The following is a 27,514-nucleotide window of genomic DNA, read 5'->3' on the forward strand; positions in this document are numbered from 1 at the left end:
ATTATGTTTTTACTTATCTAACAACCACAGTATAGAACTACAGGCTAGTTAACCTGTAATACAGTGAAGTCAGTGTGAACTGAGGTTTACTGTCTAATGGCAGGAAGACCTGGCAGAAGTTAATGTCAGAGAGACATTTCCTACACACAGGAGACAATACAAAGGAAGGAAGGACAGCTCTCCAACTCTCATTAGCTTTGCAGAGTGCATGACAGAGGTCTACAGTTAATATTACATCAGCCTAACTTTCCAACAGCATCATATAAATGCACAATTACCTTCCAACAAGACTTTTAGAAGTTTTAATGCATGCTTTTCAATAGAGATGTTTTATTACAAAATGTTCTGTTGAATCAGAATTTAGTAATATTTCAATAATATTTAAAATTAATAAGAGTACGGAGCAATATAAGTCAAAAATGATGGTTTGATTTTATTTTATTGAGATTTAACTACGTGTAGCATTTGCAGTCAAAAGTTGACTGTTCCTGTCTCACATCCTTGCTCATTGTCTGGACTCCATGATAATTAAATAGGGTTGCAATTTTCAATAAGTAAATATTAAGGTAATTTACATTATGTTTAATTTAAATAAAAAATAAAATATAGAAATAAATCGAAAATATAAAATTTTGTTAAAAATGAAAGGTACAAAAATCTGCCTGGTGTTCAGCTCAAACCTTGCAAGTGGCCCTTCAAGTGAAGCTTGGTAAATTAGCCAGTTTTCAAGTCTTTCAAAAGAGTTGTTCAACTGTAACATTTCTGTTTGTCTTACAGGCTACTCTAATTTATTTTTCATTTTACCTTTATTTTACCAGGAAAGTCCCATTGAGAAAGAATTTCTTTTACAAGGGAGACCTAGCTAAGAGGGCCTCCGAGTTTAAAGTCATTACAAGGAGAATAGGACGATTATAATAAACAATACAATACATAGCGGACATGACTATTAGTTGTCATACAAAAATATATACACAGACTGACTGAGATGCATACATGTAACCAGCATAACTTGATAGGTTAACTTATAAGTGTAGGTAACTTTCCAAGAATGACCTTATGGACCAGTGTTCCTATGTATCCTACGTATACCAAAGGATGTCTAATTTACTAAGTCATATAAGGTACAATAACGTGTCTTAAAGCCTGCATTTGTAATAAATCTGAGAGCAGCGTGATAAAGAGGGTCGAGTTTGGACAAGGCAGACAGACAAGCAAAGTGGCAAATTATGTCACCGTAATCTATCTGCAGCAGCAATAACCCTACCATCAGCCATTTAAATAAATCCATATAAAAACATGACTTTAACCTGTATAAAAAAGCCCAATGTAAATTTAAGTTTCCTAGCAAGAGCTTCAATGTGCTTTTGTCCAACCAGACACCAAGATATTTATAAATATCAACAAACTCAATAGCAACACCTTCAACGGTGTTTACAGAGAGAGCTGGAACCTTGACACTGCAAGGAGCAAATTGTATTGCCTTAGTCTTATGTGCATTTAAAAGCAGCTTCAGGTCAATAAGAGCATGCTGCAGTGAAGCAAAGTCTAATATAAATGGAGTGTTAAGTCTGCCTGCAGATATTATTAATATAGATGACAAAAAGCAGAGGATCTAAAGTAGATCCTTGGGGAACACCCTTTTTACGAACAACAGGGTCAGATGTAACATTCCCATGTCTGACAAATTGCATCTGATCAGAAAGATTACTCTGATTGCTCTGCAGCTATATAACTGGTACCAACCTTCAACAAGGCGTTTATTAGCATGCAATGGTCTACTGTGAGAGGCCTTAGTGAGAAACATGGCCACACAGAATGACTTCTTATCAATGGACACTTTTATGTCATCAATTACTTTCAAAGACACTGTACTATGCCTGGATCTAAAGTCCAGTCTAGTAACGTTTTAAATTGATAAGACAGTAAAGATGTGTAACAAAAGCCATGAAACATGAACTTTTTCTGTAAAGACTGAAAGGTTGAAAATGTAAGTGACAGGTTTGGCTATAATCTCTGCTGCTGTTTCAATAAAAACAGGTCATGGCCACCTGGACCATATTTCATTTAATCTTCACCAAACTTGGACACCATCTTTAGATGACCCCGATCAAAAAGTTTGCTTTTGGGCATCACTTGTCTGTAATTGGTTTCCAAACTTTTGAAGGCGTGGTCTAATGCACTTAACGGGCCACAACTCTTCAATGCTAAATTGTGTTGCAACCAAATTTGGGAATGATGTACATATCGCAACAATCCAAAGTTTGTAACATTTAAAGGGTCATTTTGATATTTTTTAACCTGGGCTCTATTTTCAGATATTTTGCTGTCTAAATGACAAGTAGGTAAACGTTTTGAATCTGTGCAGTAGATGCTTCAGGAGGCAGCTGAACTGGCTGCAGTGGCTGCAATGTGTTCCTTCAAGGAAATTACACCCGTCAAAATAACATCCACAAAAGTGCTTCTTTTTGCCACCGACAAGCTCAGACCAGGTGTATTACATCATGGAAAGGATCCCTACAAGGGACTCCTGGTGACATCCTTTGTTCTTAGCAGTTCTAGCAGTTCCTCTACGTCAGTGGTTCTCAAACTTTTTCTGTCATGAAAAAAGCTGAACAACTTCAGCAAAAGTGGATTTCATGTTTAGCAATCACTAACAACACTTAACACAGATTTAGGTTAGCAATATAGCCTTGCTTGTATCTGAGCCATTTTTTGGCTATGCCACCACATGAATCAAATTCATGCAATTTTAGGTCTGCTCAACATCCATGCCCCCCTGCAGTGGCACAGAGCACACACAAAACGGAGACCTAGTAAACCGTGAGGACATTTTTGCAAAATTTAACAACAAGTGTATTAAATTACTATTACTTACTCTCTCTTTAAATACTGTCACTACTGTCTACTTCCATCCCTCTCTGTTCCTCTCTGTTCCTCTCTCTCTCTCTCTCTCTCTCTCTCTCTCTCTCTCTCTCTCTCCCCTTCACCCCAACCAGTCGAGGCAGATGGCCGCCCACCCTGAGCCATGGTTCTGCTCGAGGTTTCTGACTCTTTAAAAGGAAGTTTTTTCTTGCCTCTGTTGCCTAGTGCTGCTCTTGGTGGGAGCTGTTGGGCTTCTGTAAATATCATCACAGAGTACGTTCTAGACCTGCTCTTTTATGAAAAGCGCTGTGAGATAACTGTTGTTGTGATTTGGCGCTATATAAATAAAATTTAAGTAAAATAATGTGTGTACTTACTCTGAAAATGTATGTTTTGACAATTTACAGAACTTTGATTAATGTACATCAATTACAAGAAGCAACAGCAGCAAATGCAGCAATCACACACATTTTCTTCAAGAACAGCAAATATTGTAGTTTATTATTGGACTTCCCAGTCTAAAGATATGCTTTTTGCATAGGATAGAATCTCGGAAGAGAAGCAAAAGCAAGTTGAAATGTGATGGTTGGAAAGAAATAAAAAGTAACTGTGGCTTTGAACCCTCATGCATTTCCTGTCTAAATTTAAACAGAAAGTGTGTTTACCTTGACCTGGAGAAACTATGGAAGAAACAGTATGGAGAAAAAACAGTATGTCAACAGTATGTTACAATGTCAATACTAAAGCTACCAAAGGAAATCTTTAAAGAAAAACTAAATACACATTCAGAAAAATCTGCTCAACAGCACAGGGGTGTGGATGATTAATGCTCACTCAAGTGTAGAGACGAGGAGATAAGCATCATCATGGTACAATCAGCACCACTTGATGTCAGGGTTGATGGGACGTACCTTGGGTCATTCCACCACCCGTGTTGTCAGTGGGGCTGAAGCCATTCTGGGTAGTCTGGGTGCCTAGGTCAACCATCTGGTGGAGGCGGAGCTTGCGGCAATAGATTGATGCTGCCTCAGGTTCCAAGGAGATGATCAGCTGCTCTGGGTTTTCACGGGACACCAGACCAGACTACACAAGGGCAGAATACGGACCAGAAAACACACTTTTAATTCACGTATTAGTTATAATGGTGACTCGTTACACTTTTTTTCCTACTGCAACCACAAAAGACATTAGTTGTGTGAAAAAGTGTTGTCCTTGTCCATGTCTTGAATCAAAACAGCTGCATAAGGGGTCACCAGTTTACTTCTGAATTCTGTCTAAAAATGATGCAGAAAAACTAGTCCATGCATTTGTTACTTCTAGGCTGGATTACTGCAATTCCTTATTATCAGGCTGCTCGAAAAAGTCCATTAAGACTCTTCAGCTGATCCAGAATGCTGCAGCACGTGTTCTGACAGGAACCAGGAAAAGAGATCACATTTCTCCTGTCTTAGCTTCTCTGCATTGGCTTCCAGTAAAATCCAGAATAGAATTTAAAATCCTTCTTCTTACCTACAAAGCTCTTAATGGTCTTATCTTAAAGAGCTCATAGTAACTTACTACCCCACCAGAGCACTGCGCTCCCAGAATGCAGGCTTACTTGTGGTTCCTAGAGTCTCCAAAAGTAGACTAGGAGCCAGAGCGTTCAGCTATCAAGCTCCTCTCCTGTGGAACCAGGTTCCAGTTTGGGTTCAGGAGGCAGACACCATCTCCACATTTAAGAGTAGGCTTAAGACTTTCCTCTTTGATAAAGCTTATAGTTAGGGCTGGCTCAGGTAGTCCTGAACCATCCCTTAGTTATGCTGCTATAGGCCTAGACTGCCGGGGGATTTCCTATGATGCACTGAGCTCCTCTCTCCTCTACTTTCTCTCCCTCTGTATGCAACCTCATCCCATTAATGCATGTTACTAACTCGACTTCTTCCCTTTCCAGTAGTCTTGTGCTTTCTCGTCCCTCTCCTCTCTCCTCCTATCACTTCCTGCAGGTGTTTCTGGCTCTGGAGCGGTGGAGTCTGGATCTGTGGTTGCGGGTCACCTGCTGCCCCCGTGTTCCTGCTCGACACCCTCTGCTACAACAACTATTGTTACTAGTCCTAGTGTTATTATTGTTATTATAATCATTAAAATTACGACTGTTATCATTAACACTACTGTAAATATCTGTACCATTTTTCAATCAGTCTATAGCAACATAACCTTTACTGTCTGTACCTCTGTGTGGATATTGTGTAGGCTGCCTCCCTCCCCTCTCCCTAACTCCCCTCTCTCCTTCACCCCCAACCGGTGGAGGCAGATGGCCGCCCACCCTGAGCCATGGTTCTGCTCGAGGTTTCTGACTCTTAAAAGGAAGTTTTTCCTTGCCTCTGTCGCCTAGTGCTTGCTCTTGGTGGGAACTGTTGGGTTTCTGTAAATAACATCATAGAGTACGGTCTAGACCTGCTCTTTTATGAAAAGCGCTCAGAGATAACTGTTGTTGTGATTTGGCGCAATATAAATAAAATTTAAGTGAATTGAAAAATGTGGCTGTTCAGAGTTGTGTAGTATGAAAAATGGTGCAGTGTGAACAATATGCTGACTCTGTTGTCCAATAGGCAAGCTATTGAGGTCCTGCAGTCATAACAGCTGACACACTGGAGAGCAGAAAACTGTTTTTCTACTCCTATAAATGCATTATTACTGAATAGTGAGGTAGCTAGTTTCACATGCGACCACACATGTTATATGCAAAAAAACTATATGAATAGAAGAAGTAACAAATCAGGATTTATGGGCATCTGGAATTAAAAGTGGTGGGTGGAAAGCTACAGAAAAGAGACCATTGTTGTGGTTAACCCTTGAGCCCACAAAGATGACATGATATTTTTAAAATTTGAGCATAGACACCGTTTGAGAAACAGCCCTTGGATTACTTTAATAAGGTTTTGTTCAATAGGCTCATGAAGTTACTATCATAAATTTAGCTGGGTCATTTCATACACTGGTCTGGTCAAATGAGATTATGTTAATCATATGACATTTAAGTCATGTCATGTTCATCTGAAGGCTGCAGCAGGATGTGGCTTTGGCTGCAACATTAGTCACAATAGCAAATGAAGAAACAGACCAGCCTAATTGTGTGGAATGTACCTGATCATTTCAATCAATATGAAGTCGTGAACATATCAGCAGCCGCTCACTATATTTACTTTTAATTTCGTTATCTATTTAGCTCTGCAGTGTATGTGAGGAGACTATTCACCAGGTCGCTAATGTTATATCCAGCTGTCACCAAAATTCCATGCAAATACCTGCTACTGCTTTCAGATACGTAAACATCAGGGATAGTATTTGCGTCTGATTCATGAAAAAACTATAATACTTTATTGTTTATGTTAAGTATAGTCGAGGCAGATAGCTGCCCACTCTGAGTCAGGTTTCTCTGCCCCCTTAAAGGAGACCTGTTATGCTTTTCTATGTTTTATTTCTTTTCCACAATGTTACAATGTTGGATGTTCATGTTAAACATGGCCAAATCTTCAAATAATGAGGTAAAAGTATTTAAAAGAAATCCCTGTGAGCCAAAACCTCAGATTTCCTTCTGTTCTAAACACTCTGTGTTACACCAAAGCCTTTAGAGAGAGGCTTAAAGAGACAGGAGTATCTACAGCTTGTTACAGACAGAGGCTAAAATGAAGGCCTGCATGAAGAGTCAGTATAAGATGAACTTTGAATCGTGCAATGCTGCCATACAGGAGAAATACAGTATAATAGGTCTCCTTTAAAGGGAGTTTTTCCTTGCCTTTGTCGCCAAGTGCTTGCTTGCTCTCGAATTGTTGGGACTCTGTAAATAATATTAGAAAGAGTACAGTCTAGACCTGCTCTGTATGAAAAGTGCAATGAGATAACATTTCTTGCCTGGTCTGGATGTTCCTTAATGTGTGATGCATACTGGGGCATGTAGGTAAAATGGGACAAGCTCACTGACTAGGACTGCCTGACCCAATAATTTTTAGTTGCTTTAAGGTGGGACAGCTCACGCTGTTACTGCATGACAAGTGCAACATGAATAAGGCTGGTGTCAGAACCACAGATAGCTTTGTTTCAGTTTCGTATTTCTTTCTTACTGGTAGGCTCCTTTTAAAGTCCAATAAAGCTGCACAGTTTTTGCTTTTTGAGAAAGATGGAGGAGCGAGAGAAGAAACGGTGCTTAGTGCTAGAGTTGGATCAAAAGAGAAAGGGGTGAATAAAGAGAAAGGGCTGTGGGTGGTGTCATCGCCCCAGGAGAACTAACGGATGATGTAATCTGAGGAGGAGGAGGAGTGGTTACAGTGGACCGCTGTTCATCCTCCCTCCCTCTGTCCTACATGAACAGCCAATCAAATGATCCACACTGCCTGATGCTGAGTCACTGCAGATGCCCAGCTTTCACTCTGCTCAGTTTCTCTCTACCTCAGTGTAATACTGACATCCCCTCTCTGTCAGCTTGCCCTTTATCCGTGCCTCCTGCAGATACAAGATGAAAGCTCTACTCCCTTTCTCTGTCTGTGCCCTCATCTACAGTCCCCCCCATTTACCTCATCTTTTAGCATCCACACCAGGGAAGTAATCAGGACAAAAATAATGATATCAGTTTGGACGACAGCAGGGAAACAGGAATCTGAATCAGTGTCCAAAAACCTGAATGTACTTTGAAATAATTTCTAGAACAGAAATCAAGAAAATAATGGGAAAACATTTTAGAAAATAAGGTTATTTATCTTCTTTCCAAGAGTTAGATGAGATGATATCAATCTCATGTCTCCAATAAGCCTAGATATTTTTACAAAATCAATGGATCATATGACTGTGTAATGTGAAAGGCTTCAGTCATAGTAGGGGTGGGGGGGATTGATTCAAGTAAGACTTGCAATTATTTTCTTCTAAGATTTTGAATTGATTCACACTTTTTACAAATCAATTTTTTCCCCCATTGAAGTATACTTTTAATTTTCTCCTCACTGCTTTCAATGTTGACTTGCCGTGCGTCTTTTCAGGCTTCCGTATAATCAGAATCAGAATCAGCTTTATTGCATGGTATGTGTACACATACGAAGAATTTGACTCTGGATTGTACATTGCTCACGATGTGCTTACTAATACAAAAATACAAAATCACAATTATAAAAATAAAATAAAGTCAGACACACACTTCAGTGTAGACAACACAAATATACACACTATGAACAAAAACAATATAGACATATTGACAAATAGTGCAGTCAGCAGAGTACAAAGGATGCAGAAGTATGTACATGTCGGAGGTGGAGTGAGGGGTTATTTGTGTTTGTGTTGGGCTTGGGTTAGTTTTGGTTCTCTTTCTTTCTCTCCCTCTCTCGCTCTGGGTCTTTCTCTGTTTTCCCTTGCTTTCCTAGGAAAAGTTTGGCAACTGGTTGGCTGCAGACAATCGGCTAATTGGTCCACCTGTATTCTGGTTCCTGATCAGCTCCCCTTTATCAAGCCTGGCAGTCCATCCAATAGCTGCTGGATTGGTATGTCAAATTAGTGAGTACAAGACTTCGAGGCCCATCGCAGTATCTGGTTTTCTGTATTGTTACCTATGATACTGATCACTCTGTTCCCTTCAGGTTTGGAACCCTGCTCACCTGTTCTAAACTGTTGTTCTGTGTCCAGTCTGCTTTTGGGTTCAGCCACCAATGCTGACAACTGGCTAGTCAGTTGATGTTAACATTGGCTCAAATTAAAGTTGCACACAACTCTGCTGTGCAGAATGCACATGTAACATGAACAGGAACTTTTATTTCTCTTCTGCTACATCGAACACAACACTTTCAGTAACTATTGTACTTGCCACATTACAGCCTACTTAAAGGGTAACTTTGGTATTTTTCAACGTGTACCTTATTTTCATTGCTGCTGACATGACTGTTACTTCCTACAACAAACCTACAGACACACAGGTTACCCACAAGTCCACCTTCCTTATAGTGGAGGTTCAGCTAGTAACACAGCAGAGTCAGGCTGTGGGCGTGCCAACCCAACCTGAGGGCTGTTTCACAAAAGCAGAATTTAGAAATCAGGATAAGAGATAAAGCTAGGTTTGACCTAGTGTGATCAGTGCATCCTGGCTTTATCCTACAGTCTGACAGCCAGTCTGCCAATGTAGTAAGTATTACCTGAAGGACATCCACAGGTGAACAGTTCCTGCTGTGCTAATTGATAAGTGTTTTAGTGTCAGATGTCTGAACTGCACACACTTGAAAGATTTTACAAAATAAAATATCAATAAAAACTGGCAGGACTTGGACTTAGATATGGAGCTAAAAAGTGGTAGGCCTACTGAGGAAACTGGAAATCCAGCAACTACAAAAAAAGTGATCACTGCAAAGCACACTGTAAGCATGACTGTAACACAATGTATTAATCATTGTTTTCTTTCCCAAGCTCGCGGCAGATGAGTGATCCCAGGAAGAGAAAAAAAGGTAAAAAATCACTGGAGGTGTCCTCTCCCTGTTGTTTCATGAATAAACAGTGCACAATATAGCCTCCTTATTGAAGTGGGACTATAATTTGGGAGTATTATACAATTATGAAACGTAATATATATATATACAGTGGGTACGGAAAGTATTCAGACCCCTTTACATTTTTCACTCTTTGTTTCATTGCAGCCATTTTCCAAAAATCAAAAAAGTTTATTTTATTTCTCAGTAATGTACACTCAGCACCCCATCTTGACAGAAAAAAACAGAAATGTAGAAATTTTTGCAAATTTATTAAAAAAGAAAAACTGAAATATCACATGGTCATAAGTATTCAGACCCTTTGCCGTGAGACTCATATTTAACTCAGGTGCTGTCTATTTCTTCTTATCATCCTTGAGATGGTTCTACACCTTCATTTGAGTCCAGCTGTGTTTGATTATACTGATTGGACTTGATTAGGAAAGCCACACACCTGTCTATTAAGACCTTACAGCTCACAATGCATGTCAGAGCAAATGAGAATCATGAGGTCAAAGGAACTGCCTGAAGAGCTCAGAGACAGAATTGTGGCAAGGCACAGATCTGGCCAAGGTTACAAAAAAAATTCTGCTGCACTTAAGGTTCCTAAGAGCACAGTGGCCTCCATAATCCTCAAATGGAAGACGTTTGGGACGACCAGAACCCTTCCTAGAGCTGGCCGTCCGGCCAAACTGAGCTATCGGGGGAGAAGAGCCTTGGTGAGAGAGGTAAAGAAGAACCCAAAGGTCACTGTGGCTGAGCTCCAGAGATGCAGTCGGGAGATGGGAGAAAGTTGTAGTAAGTCAACCATCACTGCAGCAATCCACCAGTTGGGGCTTTATGGCAGAGTGGCCCGACGGAAGCCTCTCCTCAGTGCAAGACACATGAAAGCCCGCATGGAGTTTGCTAAAAAACACCTGAAGGACTCCAAGATGGTGATAAATAAGATCCTCTGGTCTGATGAGACCAAGATAGAACTTTTTGGCCTTAATTCTAAGCGGTATGTGTGGAGAAAACCAGGCACTGCTCATCACCTGTCCAATACAGTCTCAACAGTGAAGCATGGTGGTGGCAGCATCATGCTGTGGGGTGTTTTTCAGCTGCAGGGACAGGACGACTGGTTGCAATCGAGAGGAAAGATGAATGCGGCCAAGTACAGGGATATCCTGGACGAAAACCTTTTCCAGAGTGCTCTGGACCTCAGACTGGGCCGAAGGTTTACCTTCCAACAAGACAATGACCCTAAGCACACCGCTAAAATAACGAAGGAGTGGCTTCACAACAACTCCGTGGCTGTTCTTGAATGGCCCAGCCAGAGCCCTGACTTAAACCCAATTGAGCATCTCTGGAGAGACCTGAAAATGGCTGTCCACCAACGTTTACCATCCAACCTGACAGAACTGGAGAGGATCTGCAAGGAGGAATGGCAGAGGATACCCAAATCCAGATGTGAAAAACTTGTTGCATCTTTCCCAAAACGACTCATGGCTGTATTAGATCAAAAGGGTGCTTCTACTAAATACTGAGCAAAGGGTCTGAATACTTATGACCATGTGATATTTCAGTTTTTCTTTTTAATAAATTTGCAAAAATTTCTACATTTCTGTTTTTTTCTGTCAAGATGGGGTGCTGAGTGTACATTACTGAGAAATAAAATGAACTTTTTTGATTTTTGGAAAATGGCTGCAATGAAACAAAGAGTGAAAAATGTAAAGGGGTCTGAATACTTTCCGTACCCACTGTATATATATACACATATATATATCTCCCAGTTTGGGGGTCACAGCCCCCAGTACTCCAATTACCACTGGCACCACTGTTGCTCTTACTTTCCACATATTTTCTAGCTCCTCTTTCAGCCCTTCTATTTGTCTCAAGGTTCTCGTGTTTCTTCTTCTTGATGTTGCTGTCGCTTGGGATTGCCACATCTATCACTGAAGCCTTCTTCTGCTATTTGTCGATCAACACGATGTCTGGTTGGTTAGGCATCACCAGTTTGTCAGTCTGGATCTTGAAGTCCCACAGGATCTTAGCTCGGTCATTCTCAACTACCTTAGGAGGTTTCTTCCATTTTGACCGTGGGACCTTCAGCCCATACTCATGGCAGATGTTCCTGTACACTATGCTAGCTACCTGGTTATGGCGTTCCATGTACCCACTTCCTGCCTGCATCTTACACCCTGCTGTTATGTGCTGTACTGTCTCAGGGGCATCCTTGCACACTCTGCACCTGGGGCCCTGCCTGGTGTGGTAGACCCCAGCCTCTATTGATCTTGTACTAGAGTGCCTGTTCTTGTACCGCCATGATTAGTGCTTCTGTGCTGTCCTTTAGTCCAGCCTTTTACAGCCACTGGTAGGATTTCTTGATATCAGCCACTTCTTCTATTTGTCTGTGGTACACGTTGTGCAGTAGCTTGTCTCTCCATGAAGGTTCTTCGTCTTCCTTGTCCTCACCCTCGGGTTTCTGCTGCCTGGAGGTATTCACTAAGCCCTTCATCTGTGGGGGCCATCTTCCTGATGCACTCTTAGATCTTTTTGTTTCATCTTGGACAGTGGTCTTGACACTCACTAGCCCCCGGCCTCCCTCGCTACGCTTGGTGTACAGTCTCAGGGTGCTGGATCTGGGGTGAAACCCTCCATGCATTGTGAGGAGCTTGTCTTGATGTCAGTGGCCTCTATCTCCTCCTTTGGCTGGTTTATTATCCCAGCGGGTTATCTGATGACTGGCAGGGCGTATGTCTTGATGGCTCGGATCTTGTTCTTCCCATTCAGCTGACTTTTCAGGACCTGCCTCTGTAGGTATTTGGCTGTGGTGGACTTCCTTGCTGCCTCCTCATGGTTTCCGTTAGCCTGCGGCACCCTAAGGTATTTGTAGCTGTCCTGAACATCTGCAATGTGGCTTTCTGGTAGTTTAACCCCCTCGGTTCTGATCATTTTCCCTCTTTGATACCATGCGACCACACTTGTCCAGTCCGAACGACATTCCAATGTTGTTGCTGTAGATCCTGGTAGAGTGGATCAGTGAGTCTATGTCTCGCTTATTTCTGGCATACAGCTTGATCTCAGCCATGTAGAGGAGGTGACTGATGGTTGTTCCACTTCGGAACCGGTATCCGTAGCCAGTCTTTGTGATGATCTGGCTGAGGGGGTTCAGGCCTATGCAGAACAGCTGCGGGGATAGTGCATCACCTTGGTATATGCCGCACTTGATGGTGACTTGTGCAATTGGCTTTGAGTTGGCTTCCAGACTTGTTTTCCACAGCCCCATTGAGTTCTTGATGACTATGGCTATTAGTGTCCTGTTGATCATTTCCAAGCATTCCAGTATCCATGTATGTGGCATTGAGTCGTAGGCTTTCTTGTAGTCAATCCAGGCGGTGCACAGATTGGTCTGCCTGGTCTTGCAGTCTCGAGTGACTGCTCTATCAACCAGTATCTGGTGCTTGGCTCCCCTGGTATTACTGTCGATTCCCTTCTGGGCCATGTATTGAGCCATGTGCCTACTCATCTTAGCCACAAGGATGCCTGACAGGAGCTTCCATGTTGTGCAGAGGCAGGTTATTGGCTGGTAGTTGGATGGGATTGTTCCCTTCTGGGGATCGTTCATTATCAGGACTGTCTGTCCTTGGGTTAACCATTCTGGGTGGGTCCCATCCCTCAGCAGTTGGTTCATTTGTGCTGCCAGGCGTTCATGGAGTAAATGTAAATGCTCCGTACTTGTATAGCGCCTTTCTAGTCTTTTCGACCACTCAAAGCGCTTTTACACTACATCTGCATTCACCAGTCACACACATTCATACACTGAGCCTAAGTGCTCAAACATCTAACTGTGAACTAACATTCACACTCACTCATACACTGGCGGAATAGCCGCCAGGGGCAATTCGGGGTTCAGTATCTTGCCCAAGGACACTTTGACATGCAACCAGGATTGAACCGCCGACCTTCCGATTAACAGCCAACCCGCTCTACCTCCTGAGCCACAGCCGCCCACACCGGAGTGCAGTTAGTTTCTTCAGCCAGTGCCAGGTGTGGATCATGTCAGGGCCTGGTGCTGTCCAGCGCTTCATACCTGCCACTCTTTCTTGGATGTCTGCTGTTGTAATGTTTACTGGATCTTGTTCTGGGAGATTTCTGTGATCTGTTCTTATATCCACTAGCCACTGTGCATTGGTGTGTGTTGGGATGCCTCTTTGTCCCATATGTTCTTCCAGTACTGTTCAGTCTCAACCCTGGTTGGATCTGATCATGTGTTATCACCCTGCCACTGAGAGTACACTTTGGATGGTTCGGTGGAGAACATCCGGTTTATTCTCCTGGCTTCTGCTTTTCCCTTGTATCTCTTTAGGCGGGTAGCCAGAGCGGTAAGTCTTTGTTTGGCAGTCTCCAGAGCCTCAGGTATCGACAGCTTGTTGTATATCTTAGGTCCTTCCTTGCACCATTCTGTAGCTCTGAGAGCTGACTAACCTCTCTTCGTGTGCCTTGATCTTGGCCTCTAGCCTTCTCCTCCTTGGAGGGTAATGCTCTATGTGGCTTGTGGTGTTCATCTTATAGCCAAGCATCTCTAGGATCACTGTTGCTGTGGCATACATCAGCTCATTGGTCTCGGTTATGGCTTTAGTAGGGATAGTATGTAGTGCTGCCTTCACATCTTCTAGCAGACTTTCAGAGGGTACTTTGTCACTTAGCCTTGGCAATCTTGGTCGTTGTACTTGGGGGTTCAGCTTGGTTATGATCTTCAATCGTAGGTCAGTCGCCCTTATGTTGAGTGATTCTGTGCCGTAAGGGCTTGTTGTTATTGGGGCTTGGGACCCAATCTCTGAGTGTGGAGATGATGATGACATCTCCCCGCTGATCTGTCGTCCTGGCTCCCCCTTGCTGTAGCAAATTTGTTGTACCTCATCAATCTCTAGTTGTGATAGGAGTTGCCGTTTGCGATGTTAGAACACTGAGCTAGGTGTTGTTTCTCTGTCAGTGTTGATGATGGGTTTCAAAGCATCCATATATCCCACAGTCTCTGCATATAACCCCTCTCACCGGGATTGCTTGTATAGTAGCATTGCATCAGATCCATATTTTCTGCTTTAGTCCATGAATGTCTTGTTCCAGTAGCCCATTTGTCATCAGGTTGCCCTGGCTCCGTAGCACCTGACGTGGACCTTGTTGACACGGGCGACGTCCGAGCCGGTATGGCTCTTGTATTTGCGGTTTCACTCATGCCTGAGGTAGGCAAGTAGCAAGTAGCAAGTAGTATTAAGGACCTTGCCTAAGGGTCCACCTAGATACCCCCACACAGGACATTCTTTCATAAGAGGCAGTAACTTTGACCGACCGGACACGACCAGTTATTGTTTGCTAAAAATTTAGGATCCCCTGGATTAAAGATATTGTTCTTTTAAGACCTCTGATCAGTAATGTAATGATAATTTGATCACTAATGATAATTTACAGTAGTTTTTTTTTTAATCAAATCTTTATTTAACCAGGCAGGACACTTAAGAACAACTTCTTATTTACAAGGGTTTTCAAATTCATATATTGTCGTATAGTCATTAAAAGCTCCCCTAGAAACTTCACATCACTAACAATCACACACGCTAAGCCCCGGTTCCCCCACCATCATACTGTCCACTGTCTCTTCTGTCTCTGCCTCAAACCTCTTGCCTTTTTCTTCACTGCAGACAGCCACACCCAGGTGACCACATAAACAGATGGTCTGAAGAGACTTGCATGCAGGTTTTAAAATGATCTGCTTGTGAGGACCCTCCACTGACAAGTGCAAGCATAAATAGGCATAGGCATTTTTAATTCATACAAAGGTTGTGTGATCCACAACACACTACTAAGCCTACATAATGTAACAACACTGCCTTACTAGTTGGCTTAAAATAGCTTAAAAAAACAACCTAACGTTTAGTTAACATACCTCAATTTCCGTACGGTGAGCCAAAGTGGCAACCTCCATCCCAGCAAGCAATAGTCGTCATTTCACCGTCTAGGTTTACTATATCCCTGATTCAGTCCGGCTATGAGTAACCCACTTCCAGCCACAATAACTTTACATATGGTTACATGATGTTTTTGCCATAATAACTTGCAAGGTGTATGATATTCCATCATGTACGCAAGGTCTACAGGGATTACAAGGTTTTTGTTTAATTTCTGTTGTTGATGTTTTACGCGCAGCCTGTGCGTAGCCACGATATAGCTCCTGGGCTACAAATAGTTAAGTCAAAATGGTCAAAAATGATTAATAGTGTTTTTTGCCCTGGCAGTACATGAGATGGTTGATACCCCATTATTTTTGCAATGTCAATAATATCTACAAGATATTAAGTATCATTTAATTGACATGGTCTATGTAGTCACGATTTAGCTCTTATTTTGACAGGCTACGTGTAGTTTTAGCCCACGCAGTGAAATAGAGGCAATCAGTGGTCTAATATCAACGGCTTGGCTGTAGCCCTGTTTCAGACCAAATTGGTTACATGTAGTTTTCACCCATGCAGCTGTTGAGGTGCGTGACATCATATCATCAAATTCAAGTAAACATTTGAAACATTTAAATTATCTTTATATTCGCGGTAACGTTCCCTGCATTAACTTTCATTTTAATTTTAAACAAAATGCAATTACTAATTTCAACCGCTAGATGGCAGCTGTAGTCCTACTGAGACATGACTACTGGCAACGCGAGACTTGAAAGTTTGTAGACATCAGAGTTGCCAGATCTCGTGAAAAACATATCTGCCATTTTTAAACGAGGGATATGTTACGACTTCGGCCTTTCAGCGAGCAACGGGCGAGAGTTTACTGCAAACACTGGAAGCGAAAAGACATTTACTTTGGTCTTGTAAGTATCTGTGTCTTTATTTGACATGTCTTCATTATTTATCTACATTATTTGTTAACATGTAGGAACCTTGACATTTCAGCGGGTAACGGTGTAGAATAAGTCACGTTGTGGTTAGCTTAACATGCTGCTTGCAAGTGTAACTTAATTGTTACTCCATGATACCCACAGGTTTCCTCGTGCCCTTAAAAACTCTTACATTATATTATCTGAATTCAGAGGGGGTGAACATGAAACCTTACCTATTATAATTTGTTATGAAAGCCACACATATATTTTACTCACTAGATCATGATATCAATTTGCGTTTTTGACTTTTGACACTAAATATTTATTGCAAATTATACAGCATACAGTCAGCAAAGCACAACAATAAATATTCAGAACAGAACACTTACATTCACAGCACATAGCTCTCTCCAAAGAATAAAAGCTGCTTTCCCAATTGTCTATTTGGTTGTTCTAATGTAACATCATGGCAAAAACATGTGTCCTTTTCAAGTATCTTTATAATAAAATAAGGGTTTTTAAATTAAAAAGAAAAAAGCGTTATAAATTAAAAGTTGTTTTTTTTTTTACCTTCATTAAAATGATAATTAGAAATATACTGTATGTTTTCATTTAAAATGATTTGCTGATAGTAGTCATGTCTTAACAAAACAGTGAACACTTATAATGTTTACTTATATTCATATTCTTACATATTTAACAGTTACCCGAGAGACTGGCGCCACCCGAGAGACCCATCTGATGCTCTTGCTGCATCAAGTAGCAGCTTAGATGAAGATCTAGTTTTGGATGCAGCCAACCCATTTATTTTGTCATTATTTATGTTTTTATTAAGGCATGTTGTTAAAATTGGTAGTATTTTCATATAAACTGTTTTGTATTTATAATATATCAATAATTCCTTTATATTTTCATCATGTTGTATTATCTTAAGTCTACGTTGTTATCCTTTTTCTTAATAAAATCTTTATATTTAATTTGTTTGGACTGATTATTATTTATGAGAACCTGTTATGTTTGAGTAAAAAAAAATCCTTTAGCCACTATTCTGTACGTCTATTAACTTTTCACTGACAGCCCAAATTCAACCTTGTTTTAGCTTATACCCATTTTCACCGTCTAATACACGTCTATATGTAGCCGTTCAATGGTGGTCTGATTGATGACTAGACTATTTTTGGGCTATGGTTAGACGTCTACCAAACTTTCACTGACAGCCCAAATTCAGCCCTGTTTTAACCTACACGTCTGGGCTATGTTTAGACATCTATTAGACATCTTTTATCTGTGAAATTGCTTGCTGGGATGGCTGAAAAATTAAGCTAATGTGGAAGTACCAAAAACTTAATTAATTAAGTTAAATTAATTAGTTAATCTTGCTTTCTGTAAAACTCAACAGATCTAATTTTAATCTGTACAGCTGTCAGTCTGCACACTCCTCATGTCATGATTGACAGCTGAACATTTCTCACTATTATATCGGCCGGAGTAGGTCCCAGATGTGCTCTGCCTGTCAGATCTGATTTACAGATGCCATAACACATCAACACATTATGATTGGCTGTATGTTGGCTGTATGGATGCCATGTGCCACAGACTCAAGCCACCAGGGAGTGTACCATGCTTTGAAGGCAATGTGACACAATGGCCAAACCTTTGGATTACATCTTCCAGGTACGTCACATGATGCACACTGGCACACTTTTTTTGTCCTAACCTCTGCGAAATGACTCATTTCACTACCAGAATTAAATGAATTTGCTCTGATAACATTTGGAAGGCTGCACAATTAAATTATTTTATCCCCATTCAAGATAACCGAGGGCTAAACCAGAAGTTAGCAGCTCCACAAGTCTCGGGGGTTTGCTCTATAGGCCCCATGATGCCGAAGCTATGCAGATCCGGGTTGTTTTCATCAACAGAAGTCAACCTTTTTTGGCTACATGAGCCACTGAGCAGCTTTCATAGGAATGAACAGGGCCCTGACTCTGATGCTTCATTCTGTTCTCCTTATGCATCAATAGTGGCGATGAGTCATCCATCTTTATTTAATTTGCTAAGCATAACAAATGGCCCTGCAAGATGGATTCCATTTGTAATATCACAGACTGAACCCTTTCACATTGTTTAAAATGTGTAAGACGTGTTACCTTGTTGGTCCTGAGGTTAACTGCAGTATTAGTAGAGGATTTATTACTGTGTTTTTCTATCACTCTTGGTACTTCTCCTTCCTTCCTTCTCTTCTGTGTGTCTTTTTTGTCTCTAAATTGATGACTGACTCACTCCCTATGTCCTTTACCACAGCCAGTAGGTCATTGTGTTTGTGTATGGCAGTCACGACTGCAAGTCTTGATTACTGTGTGACATTGCAGCAGCCCTGAGCATGCACATCTCTCTCTCTACAGTGAATCTCCTAACATAGGCATAATTTTAAACATCGTAGTAGATCCTGTCTTCAGCCATTCTCAGTATACGGTTACAATTTCCTTTAAGATTTGGAATCATTCATTTGCAAACCAGTTGTGTTCAGACTAGAAATGCATGCTGGGATCTGTCAGTGTACACGTGAATGAAACTTTTCAGCTTACCTTATAGGCCGCTTCCCTCATGAACTGCTTTGCAGGCATTTTCCAGATGGCAGGAACAGTGATTACCCATCTCACATCATTATTATCAAACTCGCCACCAGTCTGATCACTCAGCTCCTGCAGGAGGAAAAGCCAAACACAACCAACAGGTTAGAAAACTTACGGGCAGGGTTAGTGGGACACTGTGGGCTCAGACTATTGGGGTAAAATATTTTAAAATTCATAAACAAGAATTACTGGGTCAGATTTATTGCTTATTGAATTACATGTTCCCAGAGCTATTTATTATATCACAAAATACAGTCAGATTAGGTATTTTTGAATACTACTACTACCATATAATAAGTAATTGGAGCAAACTGACCACTGGCTTCAGGGTTCATGCTGGGATTGAGCCCAAATTCTACAGTGTAGTTATAAGACTAGCAAAATAGAAAATGCATTGTATGTGTAATACAACAGAAGATACACGAGTGCTTACATGTTACATGCATGTTACCTTTAGTGCTTGCTCCTTAAAGAAGGCCAATGCATATGCAAAGATATCAAGAGCTTTCACTCGCTTCCCATTGGCCGCTTGGAGGTCTGTGTCAATGGACAGATTCTGATTGCAGAATTGTAGAGAAGTTATTGAATTTAGAGTTGAATGAAGGACAATATAATCAAAACAGTTCAGAACAAGAGTACATAGACACATTCATCATATGAAGAGGGGATATGATGTCTAGATTTGCAATTACATTTTCAGCATCTTCTGTGCGGATCTGACATGCTGCCACTGGCAGAAATGTCTCCCATATAGCCAAAATTAGGAAAGGTCAACAGTATGCTGCAGTATCAGCTCAGGCTCATAAAACTGAAACACAGTACATAACAAAATCCAGAGTGATGTGCATTTCTACAGTATGTTTCTATCCTTACTGCAGTGGTGTGAAGCTTCATTTTAAATTTTTCCAGGTAGAGCCAGTGTTTGGACTCGCTGGGGTCCAGGTCATGGTAGAAGTCACGCGCCGCGTAGCCAAAACTGTGGAACTTCCTGTCTGGAGTCAGCAGGATTGTGGTTGGGGTCTTCTGATTAGACACACCAGGGTCCCCCCCTTCCCAACGCCTGGGAGGAGAATAAGTCAGTTATCAATGTACAGTAAGTACCATAAATCTGTATTTCTGCTTTTGTATTAATAAAGTAGAGAGCTTTGGAACTGTTAGAACCTTTAAAATGTCAGCTGAATAATCATTTCCCAGGTGAACCTGTTTTGACACTTTCATCAATTGCACATGCTGTTATGAATCTATTATAAGCTATGTGTGAAAAGTCAACACATTTCAGTTCATGCTTTTTGTAACAGTTCACAGTTAACTTGTAAACACTTCTGTGAGGTTCAAATCAGTAATTAAATTCTGTCAGAAAAGGCATATGAACTTATCTTCTAGGCTAATTGAGCTATCACACTATTTCCGGACAAATGGGGGCCAGCTATTATTAGTGTTATCTCTGTTCCTTGGGAGAAGTGTATACTGGGATTATGGAGGCCATCTAAAAAAGGCCTTGTTCAGACTGCGAGTGAAAGTGTATCCAGACTGACTTTAGTATGGACAGCAAAAACTTAGAGATGCAACGATCAACTGGCCAGTTTTCATCTTAGTTGTCCATGACCAGTGACCGGGCCTGATCAGTGTCAGATATCCAATCCTGTTCCGGTCGCATTTACACACATGCTGCTCTGCAGGGTGTTTCACATCATGTGCATAGCAGTACAGTCAGTAACAGACTACTGTCAAACACACACAAACATACACACATGCTAAAACATGTCATAGGCATGCCACAGTAGGCTATATTTAGCTACCCATTTTAGCACTTTGCACAGAAACACAGAGAGAGACGTTATCTTAGAAGACGTGGACATGGTGGATATTTTAAAACACGAACCAGGAAAAGCAACAGTGAACAGATCAGTGCAATGTAATTCAGTAGGCGATGGCATTAACAACATGCCTTCTCCATATGTGGCTCAACTGCTGGTGAAACCGCGGGTGAAAAAATCCAAAATGCAAGTTTTTGGCCGACTTCATAAAAGTGCTGATGAAAAAAGTCAACAGGCGCACGTGTACAGCAGCCAGTTAGTTTGAAAACCAGTAGGGATACAACACCGGTCATAGCTAGAACAAAACGCAGCTGCCTTGTTTTTTACGATTTGGTTTTGAAACGAAATAACCAAAGAATGAACCATTCAGATTCAGATTAAAGTCGTTTGTGAGGAAACACTAAAATAAGGTGGAGAATTAAGTAGGATTAAAATCTAGTTTCACCAGCTGAAAAAAAGTGTTTCTCTAATAACCTACCACAATTAATCCAAGGTTAACATACATGTATCAAATTGGATTACTACAGCAAGCTAACAGTAACCTGATTACATAAACAATGACGTAAATCACCTTTTTTTTGGTTAGTAAATCACACCGAAAATCAAAGTAAACAAACTGAAATCTCAGGATAATTCAACCTGTGTGACTTTCATAACAGCAACTCATAATGTGACTCAGTAGTGTGTTTGGCCCTCACGCCCTTCTATGCACTCCTGACAATGTCTGGGCATGCTCCTGATGAGACGGTGAATGGTGTCCTGGGCATCTCCTCCCATACCTGGATCAGGGTCTTAGGGCGTACTCACACTAGGCCCGGTTGCCTTGTACCGTGCCGGAGCATGTTAACGTCATCACTCAGTCAGTGTTTTCCATACATTTATTTGTTTGTGACGGCCCGGCACAGTATCAACGCTGACCGCCACATATTGATATGTGATTTTCTTTTACTAGGCCTATTTAAAATTGTAGTTGATAGCAGAGTGCTGTGCATATATTCGTGCAACACCTTGTCTGTCTCTCTCCCTCTCTCTGAACACAGCCGCACAAATCTGTCCAACACAACTGTCAATGTCGGAGACCCACCTTAAAAAAACTTATTAGCAAGCATGTAAGGAGCCTAGCTGATAAGGAGAGCTATGTTAACTTTAGATCACAGCTGGGTTTTTGAGGTAAGCACGCTGTACATGGCTGGAAGTAAATATCGACTGTCATTCTGTGAAAAAAAGCACTCTTTTTCCTGCATGGCACAGTGGAGTTTGAGTCGGGATTGCTAGGGCACGGTTAGCGATCACACTAGATGCGTACCGTGCTGGAGTCCAGTTTAAGGAGCGATCACACTGGTCTAACGAACCGGACTTTTGGGGTTACACGTGCCTGGGCACGGTATGGATGGCCTAGTGCGAATACCCTTATTGAGCTCCGGGACTGTCTGTGACGATACTCTGTCGCGTCGGATGCACTGAAAGATAATGTCCTAGAGGTTCTCAATTGGATTCAGATCTATGTGGGTCAGTCATAGGCATCAATGCCTTCATCATCCAAGAACTGCCTTCTGGCCACATGAGGCCGGTCATTGTCCTGCAGTAGGAGGAACCCAGGGCCCACTGCACCAGCACAAGGTCTGACAGTGGCTCTGAGGATTTCATACTGGTACCTAACAGCAGTCAGCATACTGTTGGCTAGCAGGTCTATACAACTCTCCAAGGATATGCATCCCCAGACCATCACTGACCCACTACCAAACCAGTCATGCTGGATGATGTTGCAGGCAGCAGAACATTCACCACGGCGTCTCCAGACTCTTTCACGTCTGTCGGATGTGTTCACTGAGAACCTGCTCTCATCTGTGAAGAGAATAAGGCGCCAATGGTGGACCTGCTAATGCTGGTGTTCTCTGGAGGATGCCAATGATGTTACACAGTGCTGGGCTGTGAGCACAGATCCCACTAGAGGATGTCGGGCCCTCATGCCACCCTCATGGAGTTGGTTTCTGACACTTTGGTCAGAAACATGCACACCAGTAGCCCGCTGGAGGTCATTTTGTAGGGCTCTGGCAGTGCTCCTCCTGTTCCTCCTCTCACAAAGGAGCAGATGCCGGTCCTGCTGCTGGGTTGATGCCCTTCTACGGGCCTGTCCAGCTCTCCTCATGGTCTCCTGGTGTCTCCTTCGTGCATTTGAGACTGTGCTGGGAGACACAGACTCTTTCTCATGACGGCAAATATGGATGTGCCATTCTGTAGAAGCTGGACTACCTGTACAACCTGAATGGGCTGCAGGTACCATGCCAGTAGTGACAAGGATACTAGCAAAATGCAAAACTAGAGAACAATCAGAAGGATAAGGAGAGAGCAACTGTCTGTGAGCACCACCAACAAAACCATTCCCTTTTTGGGGGATGTCTTGCTGTTGCCTCTCCAGTGTGCCTGTCACTTTCATTTGCACCAAAACAGGTGACAATGATTCACAATCGTTATGCTTCCTAACTGTACAGATTGATATCCCTGAAGTTTAACTGACTTGATGTTATAGACGGGTATCTTGTATACAAACACTACTGGATGCGCGTGCAGCCAGGGGGCAAAAGCGCTTTGGTAGCCAGTCAGAAGACTGTAGTGAACCACTGTAATCAATGTAGATTATGCATTGTTTGTAAATTCTGTCATTCAGAGTTGGATCTGTTTGTTTGAGTTTCATTTCGCTGCAGGACAGTGAAACCGGACGTAATGTTGTTCAAGTCAGCTGCTAGCCAAAAAGCTAAAGGAAGAGTGGAGAACAATGGAGAGAGGCGTTCTTTTCACAGCAGTAAGTCACACTCAGAGATACAACATACTTGCTTGATTTAAAAAAAAATCTCTGACAGATTTAAAGATCATTATATGCTTCGTAAAAGTCCTACTCATCGTTGCTGTTATGAATATGCCATTAGTTTAAAGAGTCGAGAGGGACCTGCTTTGTTTTTTTATTATTTTTAAAAAGCCTATATCCATTGCCTATATGATCCAGCATCCTCTGGTCTGAGAGGCTGCAGTGTTTCCAGTTCAGCTGCTTGTTGACTTTCTAAAATACACTGCTGAACAGGTTTCCCGTCACTTTTAAGGCTGGGGTGCGGTGGTTGAAAGTAATTGTAACGGAACGAGTAACGTGACTACTTACTTTTAATACCCAGTAATAAGTATAAGTAATTATTGTAATATTGTTACTTTTTAAATGAGTAATAAGTAAAAAGTAAGTCATTACAATTTCTGAGTAATTTGCCCAACACTGCAGCTAGATATGCCGCTAAGACAGAGTGCTGCTTCCTGCCCCCAGTTACACGCGCATCTCTGTAATGATGTTGCACAGAAACCCGTCTATAGTTGAAGTAAATTTATAAAGATAGTGTTTGTTCTGTTTTTGTAGTTTATTCCAGAGGAAAACTATATTTGTTAAGCTACAAGATGTTCGCAGTAACCAGGCTGCTATGGTTTAAGTCTCTAAGAAAGAAGGAGTGTAATTTGTTGCCCATGTTTCCTGGTAATAAAATAAACAGTTGTTGTTTCATGATACTTTATCATCTGTTAATTTTAATCCTTAATACATTGTTTTTAGGACTAATTAAATAAATATACAGTATACTGTATAATGCTACATGATAAATAAAAGGCTTCATATAGACCCAGAGATCTGTAATTGGTATCGGCTGATACTGTTTTCAGCAGAACAGAAATTTATTTCAATATCCTTTATGTTTCCTATATTGATGTGTATACTTGTATACTTGTGAAAAATAAAAACCATTCTGTTTTGAATGTGTTTTGAACAGTTTTGGACACAAGGCGTTCGCATTTGAAAAATGTGCTGCAAATATATATTGTTTTGCTGGTGGTGGAGTAGAAATGAGAAAAGAGTTCATGGATTTTGGGGAGAGTGGTCACTGAATACAATTTTGTAAGAGCAATAAAAGTCAGTTTCAGTTTTGACCAATGCAGGTAAGCAACTGAAAAAAACTGTAATTTCATTATAATTTACATACATGTAGTTATCCCAAAGCCTGTGACTAAGACTAAAGACTAATACAAACCTAGGTTACACGCTCTGTCAAAGTCTGTCTCTGTCCCTCCTCTTCAGCCACTTTCCTGGTTCCCCAGGCCCTTTCATTACCACTTCCCTCCTTCCCCCATCATCTGAACTGGGAAGTTATTAAAGTCAGAACAGTGACTCTGGCAAATGCTGCACAGCATCTCCAGCTGGCCACGTGGGGCTGAGCACCTCTGAGAATTACAGATAGCTGACATATTCTTCTTCCCTAGCCACTTAACCACCAGGTAAAACTTTACATGTCGTGTGATGTTGGGGTTGATACTGTAGCATATGAATACAAAAAAAAAAAAAGGTGATGGGTCAGAAGAAGTGTCCTAATTCAACAAAAGAATGATATTGAATGGCTTCAGTTATTTTATGCTTCCCAACAAGCTCTCAGCTGCTGAACGCTGATTTCACTGGTTAGTGTCAAAGTTTTCATCTACTTTGTGGTCTCCAGTGTTTCCACAAGTTAATACATCTTGCCTCTTCAAGACATCATTCACTGCTTTATCTGGTGGTATGCCATGGTCCTTATTTGGTTATTAATTGTTCATCACTGTTTTCACTTCATTTATTCTTGGCTGCATTTATTCACTCATGTGAATGCTTAGTGGTTATTAGTTGTGTGTGTAGAAGTTCACTCTTCACAAGACAAAAACGTACTAGCATCATCCAGTATTAAAGCAACATTATGTAGTATTTTTATCTTAAAATAACAGCTTCAAAATCATTTTGATGTTACACTGATTGTGATAGGGTGAATAGTGTCTCTATCATCGCCACTGTGGCGATGTAACGCTGGAATCCTGCGCAGGACATTTATCACAACAAGAGTTTTTTCCCCTCAAAATAGGGATATATGATTCTTTTTCTTTGGTATTTTAAATTATTAGATTGATTCCAGGATCGTTATAATCTGCATATAAGCTTTAGCCCACCCCATACTTCTTGTCAGTGTCTGCATTGCAGTGGTGGCCTACCTCATAGTGTGAATGCACTCTGGCTCCTTAGTGAAGGCGTAAGCATAACCACTGGAAGTGGTGCCAAAGTCAATGGCAACCACCACCAAAGACGGCCCTGATGGTACTTGGTCTGTGTCGTTCTGCTGTACAGAGAATACACATTTCATAGGGTTAGGCCATGTGATGGTGACATTTCATGAGACCAGCTGACTGACTTCAATGAGAGGGTTACATACACACACACACACACACACACACACACACACAAGCAATTTAAGCTGTAAATAGCCCACTATTATTAAAATAATAGTTCTGTAAATATTGTGTTTGATAAAGGGCTGCTAGGGGCAGAAGAGTCACTGGTTCAGAAAGTATCTTCCTCCTGTATATGTGTTTTATCACTGTTGCTGCAGTGACGTAATCTGGTCCTCCCACTGTGGTTTTCTAACATTGTTATGTAAGACACGATGAAGAAGAGGAAACAATAAATAGCCAGTGAAAAGGGGCAAGATCAGACCGACCAGACACTGTTACACCAGTATGGAAGTAAAATATAATATGACTCTCTAAATACAGGTATTGTAGTAGTCAAACGGTAACAAAAACCATTTTGTCACAAGATTTACAGAATGACAGTGAGAAAAACTTCTTTTTTTTGAGGAATCACTACTGACAGGAAAACAAACAGCCTAAAATGTATGGAAATATAAATAAATTAGTACATGTGCATAACAGAACTGAGTAACCTGAGTGTGCGAAGGAGACAGTGGGGTGATTCCAGGGTCGCCCATGCTCTTTGCTGGAGAAGGATTAGCCATCGCATCTGTACAGGAAGACAGAGAAAGATATCGATGTCACGATCACTCACTGTACCTTTTTCACATTGGACAACACCAAGGTGCTAGCTGTTAAAACTAAACTGTCACCACAAACAAAGCATTATTTATTCCATTTATTAATCACAGCATTTACAATAATCACTTAAAATCAGCAGGGGAGGCACGCAGAAACATCTGCTTTTCCCTCTCTCTCCATGACTGTCCCTTCTCTTCCCCGTCATGTCTGTGGTTTGCTGCTACAATGGGGGGAAAATGGAGTGAGGGGCAAACGTTCCATTTACAACCACGAAAAGCAAACAAGCTAAGACACCGAACTTAATGACGTTTCTTCTGTCAGTCTATCTATCGAGCTCTATTATTGTCTTATAATGATAATTTAGGAGATAGAGCAGGTCATTGATAACTGCCTCAGGTTAGTAATAGTTCCTGTTGGGGACAGTGTGACGTGTTTGTGTGTATGTTATACTGTCTTACTGTGTTGGCATTGATAAAATTTTGACCTTTAAGGTTAAACAACCACAAATTCCTGTGATCTGCAGTCACCTTAATCCTCCTGGAAAATATAGGATCAAGAGCGGAACTTTCAGTTCTACTAAAACAGCTATTTAGTGGCACCCTAATTCAAATGGCATTATTTCATTAGCTTACCACAGGAAATTTCTACTGTAAACAGTAACTAAGATGTTGAGCACAATGCTACAAACACACTTAGTAGAAATGCCATGATTGGTCAGGTGGCTAAAAATGTCCTTGGTTTGATCCCTGTAGCTGGCAGGAGGTTTCCTCTAATGGGCCATTATGATCAAACGATGGTAGCTGAGGATCAGGCTCAGAAAGTAAACTCAGGAACTACTGTGAGGTGCTGCCAAAGAGGCTCAGAACCAAGAACTGAACACCAAATCACCCTAGAGGCTCTGCCAGGCTGCTGACCCTGACTCTGGAAAGTCCAGGCTGTGAAGCATGAGATGTGAAAATATGGTTCTTTTCCTGGTCCAGA

At 41.4% G+C, this 27,514-nt stretch overlaps 1 protein-coding gene across 2 annotated transcripts; it reads right to left on the reverse strand.

Annotated features, from left to right (window-relative positions):
- Positions 1 to 3,348: 3,348 nt before the first annotated feature.
- On the reverse strand, positions 3,349 to 26,499 carry LOC119919363 (heat shock 70 kDa protein 12A-like). 2 transcript variants are annotated; one of them, XM_038739767.1, is made up of 7 exons: positions 26,425 to 26,499; positions 25,697 to 25,818; positions 19,710 to 19,896; positions 19,288 to 19,392; positions 18,789 to 18,905; positions 3,774 to 3,945; positions 3,349 to 3,542 (listed from the first exon to the last, which is right to left on the reverse strand). In XM_038739767.1, exons 1-7 carry the CDS (start codon positions 26,494 to 26,496, stop codon positions 3,364 to 3,366), a joined length of 954 nt encoding a protein of 317 aa, XP_038595695.1. In that variant the 5' UTR covers positions 26,497 to 26,499; the 3' UTR covers positions 3,349 to 3,363. The 2 variants fall into 2 exon arrangements, with proteins under 2 accessions (XP_038595695.1, XP_038595694.1); XM_038739766.1 differs by having other exon boundaries at positions 25,697 to 25,821.
- Between the last annotated feature and the right edge of the window lie 1,015 nt (positions 26,500 to 27,514).

Source organism: Micropterus salmoides, unplaced genomic scaffold (assembly GCF_014851395.1).
Source record: "Micropterus salmoides isolate LMB-PRFRI ecotype aquatic unplaced genomic scaffold, ASM1485139v1 Ms_hic_scaffold_2694, whole genome shotgun sequence".
Taxonomy (NCBI): domain Eukaryota; kingdom Metazoa; phylum Chordata; class Actinopteri; order Centrarchiformes; family Centrarchidae; genus Micropterus; species Micropterus salmoides.